This window comes from Lissotriton helveticus, chromosome 4_1 (assembly GCF_964261635.1).
Source record: "Lissotriton helveticus chromosome 4_1, aLisHel1.1, whole genome shotgun sequence".
In the NCBI taxonomy this organism is placed as follows: Eukaryota; Metazoa; Chordata; class Amphibia; order Caudata; family Salamandridae; genus Lissotriton; species Lissotriton helveticus.
The window spans coordinates 139,522,611-139,546,091 of record NC_136063.1 but is presented as its reverse complement, the minus strand read 5'-3'; the positions used below and the strand labels follow the sequence as shown (position 1 = coordinate 139,546,091).

The 23,481-nt window shown below is 43.4% G+C and overlaps 1 protein-coding gene across 2 annotated transcripts in view; it reads right to left on the bottom strand.

The window, feature by feature from the left end:
* The window catches only part of LOC144828423 (alanine aminotransferase 2), a 690,396-nt gene that overhangs the window by 543,909 nt on the left and 123,006 nt on the right, over positions 1-23,481 (bottom strand). For both annotated transcript variants that reach the window (XM_078686552.1, XM_078686556.1), the window contains exon 2: positions 7,225-7,320. In XM_078686552.1, coding sequence (XP_078542678.1) covers positions 7,225-7,320 — 96 coding nt within the window. The remainder of the gene's footprint in view (positions 1-7,224; positions 7,321-23,481) is intronic.

The window sequence follows — 23,481 nt, the reverse complement described above, 5'->3', positions numbered from 1 at the left end:
TGCCGAAGAGAAACGCACAGCCAAGCTTGTAGCGCCACGCATCCCCGCAAGAACCATGTGGTGGGAACCGGCAACGGACTGAAGGGGAATGCGGTGCTCCCGGGGACTGGACTCCGGTAACTGGCCCTCTGTCAGCTTTCAAAGTCGGCTGACCGGGAGGGAACTCGCAGCAGCAACAAGCAGCAAAAAATAATACCCACTGGAGGGTTTCAAATATTGACATTCGCTGGAGAAACCACAGGGCCATCAGGCACTTCGAACTGGGAGAGATTCCAAATTGGGCGGAGCCTCCGGAGTGAGGCGGTTAAAAAACATTGAAACTCACCTGTGGCAGACCTAGCGTCTATAATTGGAGGGGCATACCTAAGAAGAAGTTTCAGGAGGAAACGAAACATGTTGGTCTAAATGCCGCTTCTGCTTGAAATAAAAATCTGCAAGGCAAGTTCGTGTGCGACTCGTTGATCCCCTGAGGGGGATAATTGTTTGACATATATATATATATATATATATATATATATATATATATATATATATATATATATATATATATATATATATATATATATTAACAACGCCAAGTCCCACAGTCCTCGGGACTCGTTTTTTCAATAAAGAGCACTCAAAGCCGCTGTAGCGTGGTTTCGCCAAGAAGTTTAATAGCAGAAGCTTATTGCAAATAATTCGCCAAGGTTACAGGCGGTCGCCAGTAGGTATATATAGTTAGGATCTAGTTTCCATAGGAAATCCGCAACATTCTATTGGGAATAACTTTGGCGCCGGTTGTTGAATCTTCGCGAATTTCTCAAAGAAGATGGCCCGTTCCGCTTCTTCCCTGAAAGTCTCGGGTAGATTCGTCAAGTGGGGGCCGAGAAAAAAGGGGGGTCCCAAAACGTGTTTTCCCCATGTTAATTTCCATAGGACGATTAGACACGGCTACAGCCCGAACGGCTGAACGGAATTACACCAAATTTGGCAAAATGGTAGAGTCTGATTCGCAGATCGCCCTTTTGTTTAAATGGTGTAAATCCCTCGAGTAGTTGTGGAAAAAATCGAATTTGAAAAAAATTATATATCTATAAGCGCGCACCGTGATTTTTAGGGTGCTTCTACCCTGCCCCCTTTTTGAGTTCTACACGTTTGTTTTTCTGCTTTCCTGTGCCTCAGTCTACCGAGGCACAAGATGGCTGCCAACAATTTCTGTTTTGGAGTGTTGACAGACAGTGGCAGCCAATCAGCATGCCTTCCCGAGAAAGCTGCATGCTCATTGGCTGTCAACACTTCAAACCAGGAAGTGTTGGCATCCATCTTGTGCTTGGTGGACCGAGGCACAAGAAAGCAGAAAAACAAACGTGTAGAACACAAAAAGGGGGCAGGGTAGGCACACCCTGACCCCCTAGGCCTGCCCAGGTGGTCCCACAAGGACTCCCAAGGCCCCAATTTGTTTTTAAAAAACCCTGTCTGTTTTTTTTCAAATTACCCCCCGGGGGGACTAAATCGCAGGGGCATAGTGTGGGGGGTCCCCTATCACCCAACACTGCCCCGGGGACCGCCGCCCCGCTGCCCCCGGGGCAAAGCAATGCAGCCCCCTGGCGCATACTGGAGGCTCCTGGTGGGCTAGTTGGCCCCCAGGGACCCCCAGTGTGCAAGGGGAAATAGTTCCCCCTCTGCAAACGCGCAAGGGGGCTGCGTTGCAGAGAGGTGTAAAAAGGGGCATAGCCTCATCACACCTCTCTGCAATGCAGCCCCCTGGCGCATACTGGAGGTTCCAGGTGGGCTAGTTGGCCCCCAGGGACCCCAGTATGCAAGGGGAAGTAGTTCCTCCTCTGCCAAAGCGCCAGGGGGCTGCGTTGCAGAGAGGTGTGAAATTTTTTTTTTTTACATTTATATAAAAAATATGTAATGTAATTTAAAAAATAAAATATCTAAAAATAAATAATTTAAAATAATGTAGTAAATCAGTATAAAAAATATAACAATTAATACATTTAAAAATTATCATTTACAAAACCATTGAAATTGACTGAAAAAAACATAGGTTTCAGCCACGTTATAGTTAGGAATTACCATTTAAAAAACCTTTGAAATTCACTGAAAAAAACATAGGTTTCAGCCACGTTATAGTTAGGAATTAGCATTTAAAAAACCTTGCAAAATCACTGAAAAAAACATAGGTTTCACCCACGTTATAGTTAGGAATTAGCATTTTAAAAACCTTTGAAATTCACTGAAAAAACCATAGGTTTCACAGCAGTTATAGTTAGCTGGTCATTTTACTCATACAAAACCTTTGAAATTCCCCCGTTATAGTTAGTTCAGCTAACTATAACTCGCGCGCCCGCAATGCACTGCTGATGACGTCACATATTACATCACTCATGACATGGTCAGTGACATCACTCATGACATCACTGATGACATCTCAAATCACATCACTGATGACATCATCCTTGTGAAAGAGTGGCAGACCTCCTCTCACTCAAATACACACATTCAAAAATAGAAACAAAAATGTTCAAGAAAATGGAGATTCCAATACCAGTTACAACAACCTATTCCAACATCTACTTCCACATCCACTCATTCACCAACAGTTCTATATAGTCACTCATACATGTACTCAAGCATCATATGTACTCATACACCTATACATCCTGTTACACACCGATACTCATCCATAGAGTTACTTACACACATACTAACACATGCAAATAAACTATCAAACATCCATTTACTTGCATATACAGCGATACACACAAACATACACATACTGACTCTCTTAAACGATCACTTATAGAAACACATACTTAGTTATACAGGAACTTATAAATTTATATATCTATAAGCGCGCACCGTACGCGCACGGGTCCACGTACCGTGCGCGCACATGCACGTACCTTTGCGTGCGTGAGCTGCAGGCTGATTGGCTGCCACTGTCTGTCAACACTCCGAAACAGGAATTGTTGGCAGCCATCTTGTGCCTCGGTAGACTGAGGCACAGGAAAGCAGAAAAACAAACGTATAGAACTCAAAAAGGGGGCAGGGTAGAAGCACCCTGACCCCCTAGGCCTGCCCAGGGGTTCCCACAAGGACCCCCAAGGCCCAAAAAAATATATATATATAATTTTTTTTAAATCGTGGGGTACGCGCACCGTACGCGTACCTCGCATAGGTACGCGTACGGTGCGCGCACCCCGTAAATAAAAAAAAAACTAATTGGGGGGGCCTTGGGGGACCCCCTGAGCAGGCCTAGGGGGTCAGGGTGCTTCTACCCTGCTCCCTTTGCGTGTTTTCCACCTTTGTTTCACTGCTTTCTTGTGCGTTGGTTCTACCGAGGCACAAGATGGCTGCCAACACTTCCTGGTTTGGAGTGTTGACAGACAGTGGCAGTCAATCAGCATGACTTCCCGAGAAAGCTGCATGCTCATTGGCTGTCAACACTTCTAACCAGGAAGTGTTGGCATCCATCTTGTGCTCGGTAGACCGAGGCACAAGAAAGCAGAAAAACAAACGTGTAGAACACAAAAAGGGGCAGGGTAGACACACCCTGACCCCCTAGGCCTGCCCAGGTGGTCCCACAAGGACAACAAAGGCCCAAATTAATTTTTTTTTAAACCCGGTCTGTTTTTTTTAAAATTACCCCCCGGGGGGACCAAATCACGGGGGCATAGTGATAAAGAAGTGTGGGGAATCCCCAATCCCCCCCACACAGCCCCTTGGCGCATACTGGAGGCTCCTGGTGGGCTAGTTGGCCCCCAGGGACCCCCAGTATGCAAGGGGAATTAGTTACCCCTCTGCAAACACGCCCGGGGGCTGCGTTGCAGAGTGGTGTAAAAAAGGGTGTGGCCTCATTACACCTCTCTGCAATGCAGCCCCCTGGCGCATACTGGAGGTTTCAGGTGAACTAGTTGGCCCCCAGGGACCCCTAGTATGCAAGGGAACTTAATCCCCCAGTTTAGAACACTCTACAGGGTGCGTTTGCACAGTTTAAGTTGGGGAATTAATTCCTGTACAATCCAGAGGTCCCCTAGAGGGAACTATTCCAACAGGTATCTCCAGTAAGCGCCATGGAGCTGCGCTGCAGAGTGTTGTAAAAAGGGGGCTTGCCCTCTGAAAACCTGCCTGCAAAAATGTAGTAAATCAGTATAAAAAAATAACAATTAATACATTTAAAAATTATCATTTAAAAAACCTTCGAAATTCAATGAAAAAACCATAGGTTTCAGGCCTGATATAGTTAGGAATTAGCATTTAAAAAAACATTGAAATTCACTGAAATATATTCATATTCACTGAAAAACTATAGGTTTCAAAAACGTTGTAGTTAGAAATCAGCATTTAAAAAACCTTAGAAATTCACATAAAAAACATAGGTTTCAGGGGCGTTATAGTTAGCTGGACATTTCACTTGTACAAAACTATAGAAATTCCTCCGTTATAGTTAGTTTTGCTAATTATAACTTGCGCGCAGTGAATTTCAAAGGTTTTCTAAATGCTAATTTTTAAGTGTAATAGTAGTCATACCTATTTTTTTGTACTGATTTTCTACAGTTTTTAACTGTTTATTTATAAATATTTTATTGATTAAATAACAATATATATTTTTCTGAAAATTGCAAAAAAAAGAAATTTTTAACAATCAAACCGAAATATTGTTTAATTATTTTGTTTTATGTTTTTGTTTTAGTATATTTATATTATTTTCTTTAAAAAAAGAATATTTCCCAAAATGTTCCTGAGTCGCGCACCCAAAGCGTACACATCACAGTGGGTGCACAGATTCTACCCGCCATTTTAGAAAAGTTGTGAAGGATACGCGTACGGTGTGCGACGGCAGCGTGTTTTTCAGTTATATCATATACATTTAATAATACGTGATGTGAGAGATTGGTATGCGACCAGTCCTCGAATCCTGCTACTGCGCATTCGCGACACATGCACATTACGGTACACGACGCTTGACTCCAGTGACATGGAGAGCACGGGACCCACGTGAGACTTATTTGTTATGAAGTTTCCTATTTTCCTCATTTACTACAGTCTCCTCAATAGGAAATACTTTCGTTTTTTACTTTGATTCCATCATTAAGGAATTCAGATGTGTCACACATTTGCCATAAATTCTGAATGTTAGCACTCTAGTTGCTCATTAGATCACTGTACTAAAGCTACTGCTCACCAGGGAAGTCTGCTGCTGGTATTCAAAGTGCATATTTCAGTCTGCATGTTAGAATCTTTTAATGAAATAGAAAAGGCTTTGAGAAGTCAAACTGTGCCCTCATTTTTCTTTCTGCAGCACTAATCATAATTTCTATGGCAAAATGAAGCCCCTCATTTTGTTCCTTTGCAAATGAAATGTTTTAAGAGTTACCAATTTATTCCAATCAAGATGGCTTCAGGTGTTCCCTACTTTTGTCATAAGTAAGACTGTTAGCTCTCTAGTTGTTCTTTAGAACACTCTGGGACATTCTGTCATTGGGCTATACTTGGGCTACATCTGGATGATATTTGTGCTACATTTGGGCTCTTTTGTCTCTGGTGGCCATCTTGGGAGACTTATTTGTTATGAAGTTTCCTAATTTCCTCATTCACTACAGTCTCCTCAGTAGGAAATACTTTCAGTTTTTTACTTTGGTTCCATCAAGAAGGCATTCAGTTGTGTCACACATTTGCCATAAATTCTGAATGTATGCACTCTAGTTGCTCATTAGATCACTGTAGTAAAGCTACTGCTCACCAGGGAAGTCTGCTGCTGGTATTCAAAGTACATGTTTCAGTCTGCATGTCAGAATTTTTTTTAATGAAATAGAAGAGGATTTGAGAAGTCACTCAAAATGTGCGTTAATTTTTCTTTCTGCAGCACTAATCATACTTGTTCCTTTTTAAATTAAATGTTTTAAGAGTTACCACTTTATTCCAATCAAGATGGCTTCAGGTGTGCTATTCTGTTGTCATAAGTAAGACTGTTAGCACTTTAGTTGTTCTGTAGAACACTCTGGGAAGCTGCAATAGAACACAAAGGAATCAACTGACAGTCTCTGCCCTGGTTGGATGTACATGTTTCACTGAGAATGTCAGACTTCATTCTCACATGACTGAGAACGATAATGTGAATTTACAGAAAATATGCTATCAATTTAGCTTATAGATCACCTTCCAAACCTCTGTGGGAAAAGCATGAGAAAATAGTTTTCTCTCAAACATGATTCATGATATCCCAGCAGAAATATTCTTCACAAGGTAAAATCACCTTAGAACACACTACAATTCCTAAAAGGAGTATGGTACCATCAACAGATGATTTATAATGTAACTAAAGTCTTAAAACCTTCTATTAACTGCAATGCTTTTTAATGAGGTGTTATCATGTATATTGGTTCCAAGATGGCTGCCAACACTTCTTGGATGAAGTGCTGACAGCCAATCAGATCTCACGATGAGATGTGTCGCTAGGCTCCGCCCATATATATATATATATTTTTTTCCCTTTAATATCTAAAAAACTACTGAACAGAAATACACCATTTAACAAAAAGGCACGAGTCTGAACCTAGGACTACCTCTTTGCCAAATTTGGTGTAATTCCGTTCAGCAGTTCAGGCGGTAGCTACGACTAAAGGTTCCTATGGGAAATTGCATGGGGAAAATATGTTTTGGGACCCCCTTTTTTCTCGGACCTCGCTTTATGAATCACCCCCAATCTTTCGGGATAGGTGCGGACCAGAGCACCCCACGAGTTTAGAAAATTTCGCGAAGATTCATCAACTGGCGCCAAAGTTATTGCAAATAGAATGTTGCGGATTTCCTATGAAAATTAGGTCCTAACTATAACTACCTACTGGCGACCGCCAGTAGGTAATTAAATATTATATATTCATTTACTCTAATAGTAACATAACACTCATGAATTCAGTCGAATATGTCTCCACCCTTTAAAATCAGAGGGTGGAGACATGTAAGTTAGAACTTAGGTGTAAATCTGCCCTTAAAGTGGTGAGTAGCAACAAAAAGTACATTTACATAGGTACAGGAGTAGATCTATCTGTGAGTAAATGTACCCAAGTTAATTTAACTTTGAGAATAGGCTCCTATAATCGCATCAGGTCTACCAAATGACCGTGCTCACTTATTAAAACATATTATTGCATTGATTATAAGCCGTCATGGAACCCACATCTGTATCGAGAGTGCAAACAGTACCTTGCAGAAAATAAGCTGAATACTCACTGGCATGGGGAACTCCTACTGTCGCAGCTGGAAGGGACGCATAGGACTCTGGACTGATTACTGGCAGAGGCAACACTTCTCAGGGAAATCCAACCCCTGCAATGGAGAGTGACACAGAGTCACAAATATGAACAAAGAACTACCTAAAGCAGACATGCTGTTTCTAGCTAGTACTAACAGAATCATTCCATACTGAAGGTGCATTCAGTTCAGGGCAAAGAAAGATGGGCAGGCATTGGAAGGGAGGGGATTTTAATGCACAGACAGGGATTCGTCAGAGGCAGCAGGCACTGCTGAGCGCCCACCATTCATCAGTAACCCTAAAAGAGGCACTATGTTCCTCTAGGAAAATGTTATGGGTCAAGGGTGCAAGTAGCACTTCATTTGTGCCAGTGGCTGCAGCAGACGTATACCGGCACTCTTTTTTGGGAACCAGGAGTTATATTTTATCCACAGAGAAAAGTGCCAAGAAAAGGGAGAAGGAGACAAAGATTGCTAGGAAAGTTTGACAAAGAAAGGAAGCAAGGAAAACAACAGTCTGAAAGACTGAGATAAAGTGATAGGAAGACTAATGTGTGGAAGTGAGAGGCAATAGGTATGAGGTGGAATCAAGACAAGGAAGTCTTAACATCTAAAAGAAAGAAATAGGAAGTATTTGGTGGTGGAAGAAAGAGATAGGAGTGGAATAAAAACTGGCAACCTTGAAATTCAGAAGATAAAGAGACAGGAAGTGTTTGGTGGTGGAAGAAAGAGGTATGATTTCGAATAAAGACCAGAGAGCCATATTGTCCATGAGATAAAGTGACAGGAAGTGTTTGGTGGTGAAAAAAAGAAGTATGCTTTGGAATAAAGATCAGAGATCCGTCATGTTCATGAGATAAAGAAACAGGAAGAGATTGGTAGTGGAAGAAAGAGGCATGAGGTAGAATCAATAATAGGCAATCATGATATTCCCAAGATAAAGAGACAGGAAGTGTTTAGTGGTGGAAGAAAGAAGTATGAATCGGAATAAAGACGAGATATCCAGGGTATTCACGAATTAAAGAGACAGGAAGTGTTTAGTGTAGAAGAAAGTGGTATGATTTGGAATAAAGTCTAGATATCCATGGTATTCACGAGGTAAAGAGACAGGAAGTGTTTAGCGGTGGAAGAAAGAGAGAAGAGGTGGAATAAAGAACAGGCAATCATGGTATTCGGGAGATAAAGAAACAGGAAGTGTAAGGTGATGTTAGAAAGAGGCATGAGGTGGAATCAAGAGTAGTAGGCCATCTCTGATATTCAGGAACTGAAACCTGTAAAATAGAGCTCGGCTGGATAAGATCCGAATGCTACACAAATATTTGCTTTATGTATATAGAATTCGAAGAAATATAAAAACGTTTAAGATCTTTTCACATGAGTATACACAATATTCCGTAAACATACAGACACGCTATTAAGAATAAAAGTAAAGCTTGGTGAAGACCTGCTCATAATCACAACAAATAGTTTAGTAAAACTGTACATGGGGCTTATTTATGGGTCCTTGTTTCACTTTTGCGCCACTGGTGTGTCACTTTTTGTGACGCACCAGCAGTGAAAAAAATGTGCCATGTTGCGACATATTTACAAAGTGACGCATCTAGGTATATGTGTCACTTTGTAAACCCCTGCGGTACATTATACCTGTACCAGGTATAATGTATGCAGGGGGGGGCGTTCCGACGCAAGAAAGGGTCGTAGAAGTGACGCAGTGAAATCTATTGGATTTCACTGCACCACTTCTATGACGCAAATGTGTCAATGTCTTATGCCAGCCTCCTGGCAGGTGTTAGACTGACGCAGGCACATTTAACATGGGACTTGCCCATGTGTAATGACCCATTGCTGGAGTTGCATCACTTTTGTGACACTCCAGCAATGCCTCATTTTTGCGCCTAAAGATATGTCAGAAATACTGACGTACCTGTAACTCCTTACGACATGACGCGTCATACTGTAAATACAATGCATCATTGGTGTTGCAATGAGGACGCAATTAAAAGTGAGGCATCAATGTTTTCTCCCAGCAATGTATCACATTTCATAAATCAGGGCCAATGTATCTTTTAGTTCCTTCCTGTCTCCACAAACTTTAAAAGCCGACTACTGGTTAACAATTATTTTCAATTCCTTCTGTACCCAATTTTAAGTTTAACAAAGTTTGTCTGCCTCTAAGGTGGAGTTTAAAGGCGCCAATGTTGTATTGTATTTTATTTTCAAGTAAAATAAACAGTCCCAAACGTTTACCGTGCTTACTACAGAACATGGTACATTACAGTGATTATTATCAACACTTACCTGCCACAGCCTGGATTAGCCCAGCGCGCCCCTGATTGATATATATCAATATAGTAATTATGAGTGCAGCTATCATGATTTACACCTCCGATTAATTTCATATCGCAGATTCAGGGGGTACATCTCAGTGAATCTGTGGATATATACATCTGTGCCAATATTTCCCTTCTAAAAGTCCACAATCCAGAGGTTCCCACTTGCTCATACTGACATGGGGTGAATTTTACTATCACCAAATATTATCAGTTGTATCAGAGACTGACCCTTAGGGCCATGTGGGCTTTCCCAACCTGCCTATTTACATGAGATTCTTGAGAGGACCATCTCAAGGGATGTGGTTGCATCACTCCGAGGCAACAACTAGAACTGATGTCTGTCCCTGACTGATCATCGGCTGTATTTAAATGGAACTATTTTTTCCTAAAGATTATTTCTTCCACAAATTGATTTTAGTAGCGTTGGCTGTAGTGTCATTCGTACATACTCAAGCCCCATGCGGATCGGTTTGAGTCTGGCCTATCTTCACTAAAATAGTGATGTACAACATTGTAGCTTAGTTCCGTTCTCATTGGCAGAAAGTACCCCTCTGATAACAATGCTGCTGGTAAGTCAGCCCAGAATAGGGGGACATCAGTTACTGATTTCTGTAACTCCCAAGTCACTCTGACTTGGATCTAGGCAAAATGTATACAGGCATCCACTTGTTAATGTCCTGATGATGATCCTATATCTTTTGTAAGGATCGAAACGCCATTGACTTGTTGTACGCCTTATACACCTCTTTATTTAATACTTATTATGTGTAATAGTGTCTCTACTATAATTTGTTTGTCCTACCAAAATGTTTCTCATACAAACAATTTACTCTGCCTGAGCCTTTTTGTTTCATGTTGTACGTCCTTCCTACTAAGTTGTATACAAGCTTGTGTCGCACTTTATTTGTTTCTTGCTGAATTTTGTGTATATTTAAGCAACTATATATTACAAACACCTGTCCGCCTGGACAGCTGTAAAATATAGTACTGATTGGGTCATGTGTCTCATACAAACAATTTACTCTGCCTGAGCCTTTTCGTTTCATGTTGTACGTCCTTCCTACTAAGTTGGATAAGGCTTGTGTCGCACTTTATTTGTTTCTTGCTGAATTTTGTATATATTTAAGCAACTATATATTACAAACACCTGTCCAGCTGTAAAATATAGTACTGATTGGGTCTATATTTATTGTTTGCTCTCATTAATCCTTGTCTAAGGACCACTGTCTTTAGAAATAATCGATTACCCAAGGTCCCTGACCGACTTTATTTGGGTTCCCTTGTTCTTCATACCGTAACTCCACGCTCTGGCATTTTCTGGTAGATATCCCCCATAATGACATATATGTTCCTATTGCTTTAACGCCAGTGTTTGTTGTGAAAGTGTCTCATCATGCACTGGTGTGCTATACAACTGTACCTGGGAGCTGTCAACATTGTATTCACTATTGTACATTTGCACATTTCTTGCTTCCTGCAGTAGAAGAGTAGCCTCAGTTTGAAAGCTGGCAACTAAAAGCGTGGCTTTGGAAAAGTGACTCAGCAGTGTACACATGAACTTTATCGCATTTCCAAGGGCGTCTCGCATCTTTTCCAAGTGAACGTTCTGCCATCTGCCTCATTAGATAAGTTTTCTTAAAGTACACTTTTTGATCACATATTTAGGTTCCATACACCTGTACAGAGCGAAAAATGCATTTAATGGTGACAATTTTATTGCATTGAGCATTATACTCTAAATTACCTCATGCTGGGGGGAGTGCTCTGGTCAGTTGAAATGACAACTGTCTTTTGATTATTATCTGCTAACACTGCCTGCTGTTTTTGTACTAAACACAAGTTAGACCATTGGGATTCTCAACATGTTGGGGGAGATTTACTAAGATTTTGCACCATGTTTGTATGAAAAAACTGCAGCAAAATCTTTTTATCCAAAACCCAGAACTATGACTACAATTTAAAGAGGAAGGTTGTTTCAAAGTGAACTTAGGACAGAATTTCAAATAGTCATGGAAGATAGGGCTGCGAGGGATGATAGTCTATAAGGGAGGCTTGTGGAAATGCAGAAAGACCCCAGACTATTCAAATCCCAGCGGCTAATCTCCCCCTCAACCTTTCACTCCACTCTGAAATCACTCCGTAACTCAAAGAGCTCTGCTGACTCACAGTCCACAAATGAGCACTCTTCAAACGCCTAAAGAACACATACAAAGTCCGACCCTACTACGGAACTGGACTCCTACTCGCACAATTCCCCCCAGAGCTAGCATCTGCACTAACAGATCCAGCAGTTGTGCCCTCTCCTGGCTCCTGGAAAGACCTGCCTCTGCACATCAGAGCCGCTTCCTCACTCCTTGAATTCCACAAGAAACCGAAGACCTGATTTTTGTGTAGCTCTGACCCGGGCTCGGCCCATACAGCTCCTGATTCAGCACCAGAACACCTCCCAGGTGAGTTGTGTACTTTACAAGTGCACTTAACATAACATAATGTAACATAATAACATAACATATTGTAACACAGGGGTGTCCAACCAGTTGATTACGAGCTACCAGTAGCTCGCCATGGACACGTGAGTAGCTCACGCCAGTAGCATCGCACTTTAGTAGCCCATTAACATTGTTAGATTACTTCAGCCTTTTTTTATGTAGAAGTTGCCTGCCTTCACCCAAGCCAGTTGCTCAGATTGGCTTAAATGAGCTTATATGGAGCGTGGCGGGCCGAAGAGTATGACGTTGTTTCTCCAGTCCCTGCACCACCTGCCTTTCACACCCTGACACTGCGCTTTTCATCCTGCGTGTCGAGTACTGGTGCGGAGAAGCAGATGTGGCAGAGTGGAGCGGCCAGTGCTGGAAAGCATGCAGGTGGCACAAGCAGTATTGAACTACTACTGGGACCTGCTCCACCACCCTTGTTCAGCCTGTCAGCAGTTTGACTGGAGCAGCAGGTAAAGCTTAAGGAGTCCTGCGCTGGCCCGATCAGCTCCACACCCATAGCGAGCCCCTGCCTTGGCCTGATAATTTATTTAATTTTAATTTAATTTAATTTATAATGCGCAGCTACCTAAATAGGGATTCCCGGCACTAAGGGACAGCCTAGAAGAGGGAACAGAGAGACAAACCAAGTTTACTGCGGGAAAAGCCACGTCTTAAGGTTCTTCCGAAAGATGGTGTATGTAGAAGCATTTTTCAGGGAGGTAGGTAGCGAAGTCCACATCTTAGGACCTAGATGGGAAAAAGACCAACCACCCATTCTCACTAGTTTGAATCATGGGATCACAAAGTCACCATGGGTGGAGGAATGAAGATTATGTGCTGGGACATAAGGGTGAACAAGTTCTTGAAGATATAATGGCACAGTACCTTGTTTTATTTAAAAAAATGTACCAGAGAGCTTTGAACTTAATTCTACTAGTGATCTTGGGCCAGTGAAGGTCGAGGAGAGATTGAGAGATGTGAGCACTTCTCTATACATGGCAAAGGATGTGGGCTGCAGAGTTCTGCACAACCTGGAGCTTTCTTAACACCTCCTGGCATGCACCCAGATAAAGAACATTACCATAGTCCAGGCGAGACGTGATCAGGGCCTGGACCACAGTTCTTTGGGAAGTGACAGGAAGCATCCATATGATTTTACAAAGCCTTTTCAGGATGGCAAAACATGTCACGGCCACTCTCACCACCTGTGGTCGCATGGAGAGGTGTTCATCAATTATGAAGCCCAAGTTGCGAACCTGCAAGACAGGCAGAGGAAAAGGGCCCACTTCCTGAGGCCAATGTTTGGGGACCCATAGGTCCCTTTGTTTCCCTAATATTAAGACCTCTGTCTTGTCTCCATTTAACTTCAAGAGGTTAGCCTGCTTCCATTGAGAGACCTTATTAAGTCCATGCTGGAGAGCTGACATTTTCCCATCTTTGGTAGAAGACAAAGAAAAGATGATTTGAGTGTCATCTGCATATGAGAACAGTGAGAGACCAGCGTCTTCCACGATGGTAGCTTAGGGTCTCACATAAATGTTAAAGATTAAGGGGCTCAGTATGGACCCTTGAGGAACTCCATATGCAGATGAACAGACTTTAGAAACAGCCTTGGAGGAAAAAATCTGGAAGGTGCGTTCGCTAAGGAAGGATTTAAGCAAAGATAGAGCAAGGCCCTCAATACCTAGGGATCGGAGGGAGGCGAGTAAGATGGAATGAGAAACAGTGTCGAAAGCGGCACTCAGATCAAGCAAAATGGGTGCCCTTGTCTCCCCCGGGTCCAGACCATGACGCAGCCTTTCCGTAACTTCAAGGAGAGTAGTCTCAGTGGAGAAGTTTGCCCTGAACCCTGACTGAGAGGAGTGCAAGATACCAGACCTCTCCACAAAATGTGTCAGTTGGTTGTTTACATGTTTCTCCAAGATCTTCGAAAAGACTGGGAGCAGAGAAATAGGCCTTAAATTAGACAGATTAGAAGGATCAGCACCGGCCTTCTTCAATAAGGGAATAATCATAGCGTGTTTCCACTCTAGAGGGACCCAAGACTCACTTAATGATAAATTAAGAAGTTCCCTGATAATTTCTAATGATTCAGGGAGAAGTTGGCGCAAAATATTTAAGGGTAGCGGATCACGCGGAGAGCCAGACTTGATACTGGTTAAACATTCCAAAAAGGAGTCCGCGTCTAAAGGAAGCCAAAGACAAAACTTTGCCGAAGAATTGGGCTCTCCACTACAAGTGGAGTCAGAACTTGGATTGAGTCAGGCCAGCGAAGGGAGTGGTTCCTAATGCACTATAAATAAGTTCAACTTTCTCAATAAAATAGGCAGCGATATTGTTGCATTGAGTCTCTTCAAGTATGGGAGGGACGGGAACTGTATCAGAGCCTGCCAATTTCTTAACTACAGAAAATAAAGTACGAGAGCAGTTTTGCGCATGAGCAATAATATTCGTAACATAAGTGGCTCTTGCTGTCTGATAGTTGAATAGGCGAGGCAGCGCAGTGGCAGCCCAGGGCACATGAAACCATTAAACAAGCATTTGCAATGCAATAGGTCTCGCATTAGGAAAGTTTGAGCTATTGGTATTGTAAATGACACATTTCTTATTTAGGTGTTGGTTTTGAAAATAGCGAAACTAATATCTTTGTCATTTACAATGCCAATAGTTTTAAGTTTCGCAAATGTGACACCTATAGCATTTGTAATGCAACATGTGTTGTACTTACGTGACTTAAATGTCTGTGTGTGTGAGGAGATGCAGCACTTTCACTGCTGATTGTAAAGGACTCCCTAAACGTGTGTGTATACACAGAAGGCTGTCAGTAAAAATATCAATTACTAAACTATTGTGTACAAACATATATTTAAACAAATAGAAGATTGTACTGCAATTAATAAACAAGTATTTTCCACACCAAGACAGACTTACCAGACTTGGAAACAGCGCAGTTCTTTCCGTTGACTGTGGACTGCTCCAAATTCTGCCCTGCTCCACCTATGCCACACAATGTTGGTGGCCCAAGAACGTCGAGAAGCTCCCAGGCCTCTAGCCCCTGTGCTGCCCCTCACTCTTCGACCCTTGTCTGCAGCAGCCCAGCTCCAGAAGGAGGGGTTTCATGCGGACAGACAGCGAAACTGAAACCGGGCTGCGGCCTGAACCCTAGCAGTCCATCACGAAAAGAGGTAGTTCAAGACCCATTGCTAAGGACAATTGCGCTTGGCTGCACAGAAGTAGGCAAGGACAAGTATCTTTAAGGCATACGTAGAACAAATTGTACTCATTTGCGGTTACGCCACCTGACCCAAATGCCAATGTGGTTAAACTCAGGACTATTCTAAAGCCCGTACACGCAGCAAACGTGGCCTGAAAAAGGGGGGGGGGGATAAGGGTAAAAGCTACAATGTGGGCAGATTAGAACTAATTCCACCAATCTCAATGAGGTAGCCTCCTTCCAGTGTGTGTTATCTGCAACATTCTACGGATTTAAAAAGTTTTTTCTTGTAATTTAAAGATACAAGCTCTAACTTTTCTTGCTAGCCACTGAGAATCATATTTGAAAACGATTGCTTTTGAAATAGCCATTTCTAGTTAAATAGATTTTTCAGACATTCGGTTTTAGTTCAGACTGTCAATGAGGATCGTTTCTGCCACAACACTAACATTGGTTTTAGGATCCATAAAATCAGGGTGGTCACAGTCCGCCTCTGCGTGCCGCCATGCGATGCAATGAGGTGTCAGCGTTTTTACAAGGTTAACAGTGAATCCCAAAATATCTTACATTGCTGCATAAACAATTTGCTGATGCTTTCCTGTCTGCTCAGTACTCATGCAAAGGTTTACATTTGCATCTGCTCTCGATTTACCCCAATTTACTTCAATTTTTAAAGACAGCGAGCATCTGTCCCTTAAATATGGAGGTCAGAGAGGGGCAATAGGTGCCCAGGTGTTAGCGGGCCACTGTAAAATGACACACTAATAAATGCCATGGGAACTAGGAACAACGTGTGCGTTCTTGGGTGAAATTGATGAACGGTGTGTAGAGGATGTGCGGGCCAACACATATCTCAGCAAGCACTCAGCGCTATGCATATTTAAAGACAGCTGTCTGGGAGAATATATAGGGCTTTCTAACCCAAGCTCTTCCTAATAAACAAGACGAACAACAACCACAAATCCCAATACTGAGAACTGGATTGCTGATCCGTGTTGTAAAACCAAAAGTTAGTCACACCGTTCTTGGCCCTTTATTGACAAACTACCGAGATCAAGCCGAGTCAGAAAACATCTGGCCCACAACGTGTAGAAATTATTAATGAGACCGGGTGAATACTTTCTGTCTCTGGGGTTAGAGGGCGTGTGTTCATTCTCGTTTGCTGTTCCTACGCTGTTGCTTTGGATGAAAATGTGGTAAACGTGTGGTAATCCGATAAACACGCATTTAATTAGTTCTAAGTCATTTACAGAAATATGGTTTTACCACAGCACTGAAATGTGGTAATACCGCATAATAGTATTAAATTACTGTTTTCATTCCCCCAGCAGTAGATAGGGGTAACTGTTCCGTGCATAAATACACTTAAAAGCAAACATTGTAGACATAATTATCAAGGATTAATCACCATATAAGAGTAGGACAAGTGTTGCACATTTGCAGACCCTCTCTCTGCTCTTGGTTCTTAGTGCTACTGCTGTTGGGACTGTACAAAAAATACTTTTTGAATTCACTCAGTGCAAGGGGATGGATGGCGGTTCTGACCTCCAAACCAAACCCTGTGTGTGACATGGTAAATATAGTTTGGCAAAAACAGACTAGCCAAATCTCAACTTTACATAAACAAATCCCACTAAAATCCTGACGTACAACCAAACCCTCAGCCAGAACCCAAATATGATCGGACTTAAATGCAAAATAAACAAGGATTGTAACCTGACCTAGCAACCGGAATTTCGGGAGCGTGAAGCCGGTCGTGGGGCGGGACTTCCACCTTCTGCGGGAAGCCCGCATCCACGGAGTGCCAGAGAGCAGCATTGGTGACGCGGGGCACCCATGCCTGAGGGAGAGCCCCGCGGTGGCTGCAGAAGTCAGGAGTGTCGGCGATGCGGTGAGTGGGGCTTAGTTGTAAGGGGGGTTGTGTCTGTGCAGGGGGGGAAGGGAGCGGCGGCGTGTGTATGTGTGCGTGTCTGTGTGTATGCGTGTCTGTATGTGTGTGTGTTTGTGTGTGTGTGTGCAGGGGGGATGGGGGGTGGCAGCATGTGTATGTGTGCGCGCGCCTCTGTGTGTGTGTGTGCAGGGGGGTGGGGGCTGACTGTGTGTGTGTGTGTGTGTGTGCACCGTTAGTGCATGCGAGCCAAGTGAAAGCAGGGGCGACAGCGAAAGCCCAGGCTCCACAGCGAAAGCGAAACTGACACCGCACACACAGCAAGCAGACAGCAACGCGCTCCCGCGGACAAAACTGAGACTGGAAAAGCACGCGTCCGACTCGTGTCTACATTCCCAGAAACGGACAACAATAGTTGTCGAGTTGTCGAGCAGACAGCAAGCAATGCTTTGCATTGCTTGCACGTCTAGGCTCGACCTAAAAAAGAAAACGAAGTGCAACACTGTGTTTTAATTAGGCCTGAAGGAATTAGTGTGTTTCAACCGGGTAGAAGTGGGGGAAAGATACAAGGTTGAATTATGGTAGTTGCTTCTGCCAAATTATCACTTTTTTCATGAATTAATTTCGAGTACTTTGCAGAATGCTGTGTACAAAGCAATATTTGACTTCAAATGCTAATGATCACAGTGTGTAAAAGGGTATACTTGGGCTCAGATGCTGCAGACTGCTTCTTACTTAAAGATTGCTATTTGTTTTAAAAAAGATTTTAATGATAACATTTAATCATTGAACTAAAGCAGCGTTTCATTGTTTTTTTAAAATAGGAGTTGAGATACATACAGTTATGACAATTAGGTCTGCCATTGACTAATTGGCCCCAGAATAAATTGGTTAAACAACGCAGAACTAAACCCACTGCTCCCTGGTACAATATCGAGTTGAGAACTCTTAAAGCAACATGTAGGCGCCACGAACGAATATGGAGGGCGGACTACAGTATACCAGCCAAAAAGAGCTATAATCTAGCACTCACATGTTACACAACAGCTATCGATGGTGCCAAAAATAATTTCTATACCAGCAGCGTAAATAATGTGCCTTGTTGCACCATATTTACAAAGTGACGCATCTAGGTAGATGCGTCACTTTGTAAACCCCTGCGCCACATTATACCAGCGCCAGGTATAATGTATGCAAGGGGGGCGTATTGACGCAAGGAAGGGTCGTAGAAGTGACGCAGTGAAATCTATGAGATTTCACTGCGTCACTTTTAGGACGCCGTTGCGTCAAAATCTTGTGCCTGCCTCACAGCAGGCGTAAGACTGACGCAGGCCCTTTCACATGGGGCTTGCCCCATGTGAAAGGACGCATTGCTGGAGTTGTGTCACTTTTGTGACACACTCCAGCAATGTATCACTTTTGCGCTCACAGATACGTCAGAAATACTGACGTATCTGTAACTCCTTGTGACATGATGCGTCATACATTAAATATGACGCATCATTGGTGTCGCAAGGAGTGCGCAGTGAAAAGTGACGCATCGCTGTTTTCACGCAGCGATGCGTCACTTTTCATAAATGAGGCCCATGGTTTCCGGTCAGACCACTCCACAGAATCTGCAATTATTATGGCCACTGAAGAGTTACGCTGGCAGATTGATGGGAGTGGGAAGGCTACTCTGATCCTACTGGACCTATCAGCCATGTTCGACGCGGTTAACCATACCATTCTCACGCAGCGGCTGAAGGCCTTAGGGATTGGGGACACCGACATTGCCCTTCTCACCTCTTTTCTCTCTGATAGAGAGCAAAGGGTGTGTAGGGACAATCTGAAATCTGGCAATTTTTACCTGGGATCAGCACTCTCCCCAACGCTGCTTAACATCTATGTCTCCCCTCTAGCCAAACTGATTCGGGACCATGGTTTCTCACTTGTATCATATGCAGATGATACTCAAGTCATCATATCTATCACATCAACAACTGATCCACTTGCAGACAGATTCCATATCTGTTTTGGTCACATCATGACCTGGATGCACAAAACCTTTCTAAAACTGAACACTAATAAAACGGAGGTCATTGAATTTGGTACTAGACCTCCAATCTGGTCCGAGGCATGGTGGGTCACAGAGGCAGGTGCCTGCCCAGGTCCTGCCACCAAAGTCAGAAACCTAGTAATCTTGTGTGATGCTCAGCTTAACTTCTTAGGACAAGTAAATCAACTAACCTCTGCCTGCAACCTTCTTCTAGAAATACTTAAAAAAATTCTGCCCTTCTTACCCCAGGAGCTGAGGAAAACCGTGGTGGTAGCCCTCATTCTCTCACGCTTGGACTACTGTAACGCCCTGCACCAGGGCGTAAACAAATGTCAGTTGTCGAAACTCCACTCTTTGCAGAATGGGGCTGCACACACCTTCTCAACATTCTAAAGTTTAGTCACATCTCGGATGCCATCAGAAACTTACACTGGCTCCCAGTTGAGCAGCGTATAAAGTTTAAAGCACTTTGCCTTGTTCATAAAGCCATGCATGGAGGGGCACCTAATGACTTTCAAAAACGTTTCCAATGGCATGTACCTCGCTGGATGTTAAGATCGGCCTATAAAGCTCTGATCTCCATGCCCAGAGTTAGAAAAACCAGGTGGGGAGGTAGATGACTCTCCTTTCAGGCATCAAAGCTCTGGAACGAACTTCCTCTAAACCTCAGACTACTCTCTTCAAGATCTCACTTCTGGAGTCAGATTAAAACCTGGCTCTTCCCTCGCAATTAATGACCAAGACCTTCCTGACTTTCCGTACCTTCTTGTTTTCTCAGCGCCAAGACGCCTCGGCATTCGTGAGCTTTATAAGGTTTTACTTACTTACTTACAGTCATGACTGAGACAACGTGGTGCACTTTTTTGTTTTTATTTCTTTGGGAATGTTACAAATGGCCAATATCTGCTCTTACTTCGGTCTTGGGAATCGCTGTCTCCATGGAGCTAGTATCTAGCAGTTAAGCCTCTGGACAGCAGCTATCTGGCTAGTCTCATTCACACCGACCAGCAACTGATGACCACCAGGGACGCAGCAAATATTCAACGGAGTGGGGGGTCTCTCGAGTTGCTTGGCCTTTAGTATCTCACACCGATTTTCACTTATCAGAAGTAGGTCTCCGTACAGAAAAGGTTGAAGACCTCTGTCGTAACGTAACATAACAACATACCATAACAACATAACCAGGGCACACGACAGGAAGTGACATCACGAAAGGTAGCTTGCATTCAGTTGCAGTTTATAGTTATCAAGCTCCCGGTAAAATAAGTGGGGGGACGCCGTCCACCCGCGTGGTACCCCGACTCGAGCACTGAACATAACATAACATGAAGACAGACTGACAATGACAAACCACCGGAGGAGACTTCAGAGTGCTGCTCATCCTTAGCTCACCCTCACAGAAGGCCTGGGGACTGCAAGCTTGTCTGTAGTAGGAAGAAAGATATCTGGGGAAGCAGAAGATTTGAAGGCCAAGGGACAAAGTAAAACGCCCATTTCTGCTTTCTAAATTGACACAGATGGTTTTTGGCAAGTCACTCTTCCTTGGAGCTACAATAATCCCAGAGTCTGGCCATGGAAATCTCCAAATAACATTTGATTCCCTCCATATGTCGTATCCTGTGCTGTCAGTTTCATTTTTTGGCATCATGTGGAATTGGGCATCATGGGAGTAAGAAGCCATTTGTAAGGACTGTGACAATGGTATGGCTTGGTGTGTGCTTCCTGCCTTCCAAACAGCCACCATAAAAAGACATCTTTAAACAGCCAGTACCGGGTAAAAGTGCACCGGGACAACCGTGCTGGAACTAACCAGTGGGACACCTGGTTACCGGCAGGTAGCCGTCTAAACTACTAAGATGCAGAGACGCCGACTTCTAGTCCCTACTAACCAACAAGTATCCTGTCAGCACAAACCGAGCTAGGATGGTTTTAGATCCTTTTCAATGCTTCATCTAACTGGAACGTCGAAAGGCAGGGCGTTGCCCACGTCAGTAGCGTAATGAGCCAATCAAAATCCAGGCCAGAGAGGCAGCGCCCATTCCGGAACTTTCACCGGGCAGGAGGCCAGAGCAGGCTCCTTCCAGGACTCCAAAGCACGAGAAGCAGCAGCCGGCCGGCAGCAGGGGGCGTGTCCCACAGACAGCTGTGGCGTGGCAGTATGTCATGAGCCCTAGTGCAAAGTAGGAAATAGTGCCTCTCTTTGAACTACAGGGTTCATGGGGCTCTCAGGTCTCTGGGCGACGGTGCGACTGCAACTGCTGCACCAATGGAAGTTACACCCTTGGTAGGCAGCAGTCAGGAAAGAAAATGCATACTCTTTATACAAGATCCGGGACAGGCGTTTGGAATGAGAACACTCCACCAGGTGCAGCCAGGGTTGGCACCTTTCCTAGAAAAAAAATACAGGCCATTCTGAGAAGGCACAGACAATTTTTTGTACAAAACCATCTGTAATCCTTTTTTACCATGTCCTTTGTGAATGGTTACTGTAGTTATCAGTCAGGGGTGGTCATGGCATCTGTAGAGCACATTTAGGGGCAGATGTATCAACCTTTTTACGACTCGCAAAGGCCGCAATTCGCAGAATTTCGGCCTTTGCGACTCGTAAATGGTCATTTTGCATGATTTTAAATGTATGAAACATTCGCAATTTAAGAAATCGCAAAGATTTGCGATTCCTTAATTTGCCATAGCATTTAAGGAATCGCAAATTTTGCGATTCCTTAAATGCTATGTCTGAAGCATTTTTCTTTTGCGAATTTTGGTTAAGGAATCGCAAATTACCACCAACTTGTAGTTGATGGTAATTTGCGAAGTCCTCAACAAATGCACAACTTTGTATTTTTTAAGGTGGCATGTGATGCGCACACATGCCCATGGGGCATGTATGTGCGCCATATGCACACATATGTACATTTCCGGGGTGCAGCAGGGTGTCTTTCAGACACCCCTGCACCCTTCAAATAATTCTCAAATTGCGATTAGCAAATTGCGAATTCGCAATTTGAGAATTAGTTCAAAATCATTCCTATGGGCCTCCTGGCCCATAGGAAAGCATGGGAAATTATTCCTTATTTGCGAATTCGCAAAATGCGAATCGCAAAAAAATAGCTATTTTTTTCATACATTCCAGTTTGCTATTTCTAAATAGCGATTCCTTAAAAATCGCTATTTAGGAATCGCAAAATGCAAACTTGATACATCTGCCCCTAAGTGTTTTCCTCTTAACGTTTACTGACTAAAGTGTGTACTGATCAGGGGAAAAAGTACTGCCTGTAGGTGATTTCCCTAATTTGTGTATCCCATGCACACATAAATACTGGTCATGCGGTGTACATCCTGGGAAGGTGGCAGCCCTCAGAGCAGCGGGTACCCTGTCCAGCCAGCTGCTCCCCTGAGATCTGCCAGTCAAACCCTGGGAAATACCTTCCTCTTGACCTCACCAGCCAAGGCTGGACGGAGTAAAGAATACTTGCGGTATACAAATGACTACAGTAAGATTAAACACTGCGTACATATTGCCATCCTGTTGAAACATTTACTCCTTATCTATAATTTTACTTCTAACTTCCCAAAAAGAGTTACACTACCAGCAACACTTAAGCCATGAACACAGTGGTTCAATGTGTTACTTTGTTCAAACTGTAGACATGAATTCAAGGCACAGGCAAGCTAAAAATAATGAAATGGAATGCATCCACAGTAATTACAAATATCTTTGGATAACATGTACACTTCTTCAGAAATGCTTCCAGATTTTTGAGAGAAAAAGCATCAATCTCCAAGGGAACCAAGGAGCAACCTCTTGGGTTGCTCCTTTTCTGATTCGGAGAGGACCTGGCTTGGTAGTTCAGGCTGCACTGTTGTGATTGGAGATGCACCATTATTCATTTGCATATGGCTGGGTCTAATTTGCGGTGGCATGGTGGGCAAACAAATGATGTATTAGAATGCCACCCTGAGTGATTGCCACAAGTTAGACTAGTTGTAAGCATTCCGACCATCACCTTTTGTGTCTCTTCAGTACTCAGAAGTAGCCACTGGAGGCTGCCTTCCCCTCCAACCCCACAGAGGCTGCTTTAAATGAGATCGGAGGGGCCGGATGACAGTCATTCAACTTGTGCAGGCAGGCAATGTTCACAGCATATATTCCAAAAGTGGGGGGACTATAGGGCCTTTTATTCGAAGTCCAGCATTAGTGCCCTGTCAGGTCCTTGCAACTAGTGGAATGTTGTTCCTCATACAGTGTTGCCTAGTAAATTAAAATCAGAGAACCATCCACCATC